Source organism: Leptonychotes weddellii, unplaced genomic scaffold (assembly GCF_054177405.1).
Source record: "Leptonychotes weddellii isolate Sample4059 unplaced genomic scaffold, ASM5417740v2 HiC_scaffold_40111, whole genome shotgun sequence".
Lineage (NCBI taxonomy): Eukaryota > Metazoa > Chordata > Mammalia > Carnivora > Phocidae > Leptonychotes > Leptonychotes weddellii.
In genome coordinates this window covers 1-978 of record NW_028006496.1, presented here as the reverse complement: position 1 = coordinate 978, position 978 = coordinate 1, and the positions used below count along the sequence as shown (strand labels likewise).

Below are 978 nucleotides of genomic sequence, written 5' to 3'. Positions count from 1 at the left end.
TTGCCAGAACCGTTTATTTACAGGGCGGGCTACTGGCCCGGGGTGTCCTCAGGGCTGTGATGCAGTGGCAGGTCCAGGACCCCAGCTCCCCAGCTCCAGCTCAGTCACTCTGGGCCTCTGGCTTAACTCGCCCCAGAAAGGTTATGGCCCAGGGCCAGGCACCCTGAGGGGTCTGCTTCACCCAGACATGATGTGTTTGACAAAGGCTTCGTAATTGATGCACCCGTTGGCATCCTCTTGCCCAGCCAAAAGCTGCTCCACCTCGGCCTCAGTCATCTTCTCTCCAAGGGTGGCGAGGACATGGCGAAGCTCAGCACCCATGACTGTGCCATTACTCTCCTTGTCGAAAACACGCAGCCCTTCCACAAAGTCCTCATAGGTGCCCTGCTCCTTGTTGCGGGAGATGTGCTGCAGGATGGGCAGGAACGTCTCGAAGTCCAGCATCTTCGCATTCATCTCTTCAGGCTTGGGTTTGCCCAGGACGCGCAGCACCTCGGCGTTGGTGGGGTTCTGGCCCAGTGCCCGCAGCACGTCCCCACACTGCCCATAGGTGATCTTCATCTCTCCAGTCGGCGTCCGGTCAAACAAGGAGAAAGCCTCTTTGAACTCTTCGATCTGGTCGGCAGTGAAGTCTATCTTTACGCTCTTGGGGTCAAAGGCAGGTTCCTTGGGGGGCTCAGGAGCTGAGGCCGGGGCAGGGCCTGGGGCAGCCTTGGCCGCTTCCTTCTTAGGCTCAGGCTTCTTGGGAGGCATGTTGTATATGCTATAGTATATAGCTTAGTATAATGCTAAGTGAAATAAGTCAGTCAGAGAAAGACAAATGCCATATGATTTCATACACATGTGGAATTAAAGAAACAAAACAAGCAAAGAGAAAAAAAAAATAAAGAGAGAGAGGAGATAAAGCAAGAAACAGACTCTTAATTATAGAAAACAAGGTGACAGTTACCAGAGGAGAGGGGATGGGGAAGGGGTTAA

The 978-nt window shown here is 53.3% G+C and overlaps 1 protein-coding gene across 1 annotated transcript; it reads right to left on the bottom strand.

Annotated features, from left to right (window-relative positions):
• Positions 1–6: 6 nt before the first annotated feature.
• Positions 7–753, bottom strand: LOC145719357 (myosin light chain 4). The gene has a single exon (XM_081810852.1). It carries the CDS (start codon positions 751–753, stop codon positions 178–180), a length of 576 nt encoding a protein of 191 aa, XP_081666978.1. The 3' UTR covers positions 7–177.
• Between the last annotated feature and the right edge of the window lie 225 nt (positions 754–978).

Coding starts and splice junctions, on each gene's coding strand:
- LOC145719357 (XM_081810852.1), bottom strand. CDS start 753: ATGCCTCCCAAGAAGCCTGAGCCTAAGAAGGAAGCGGCCAAGGCTGCC.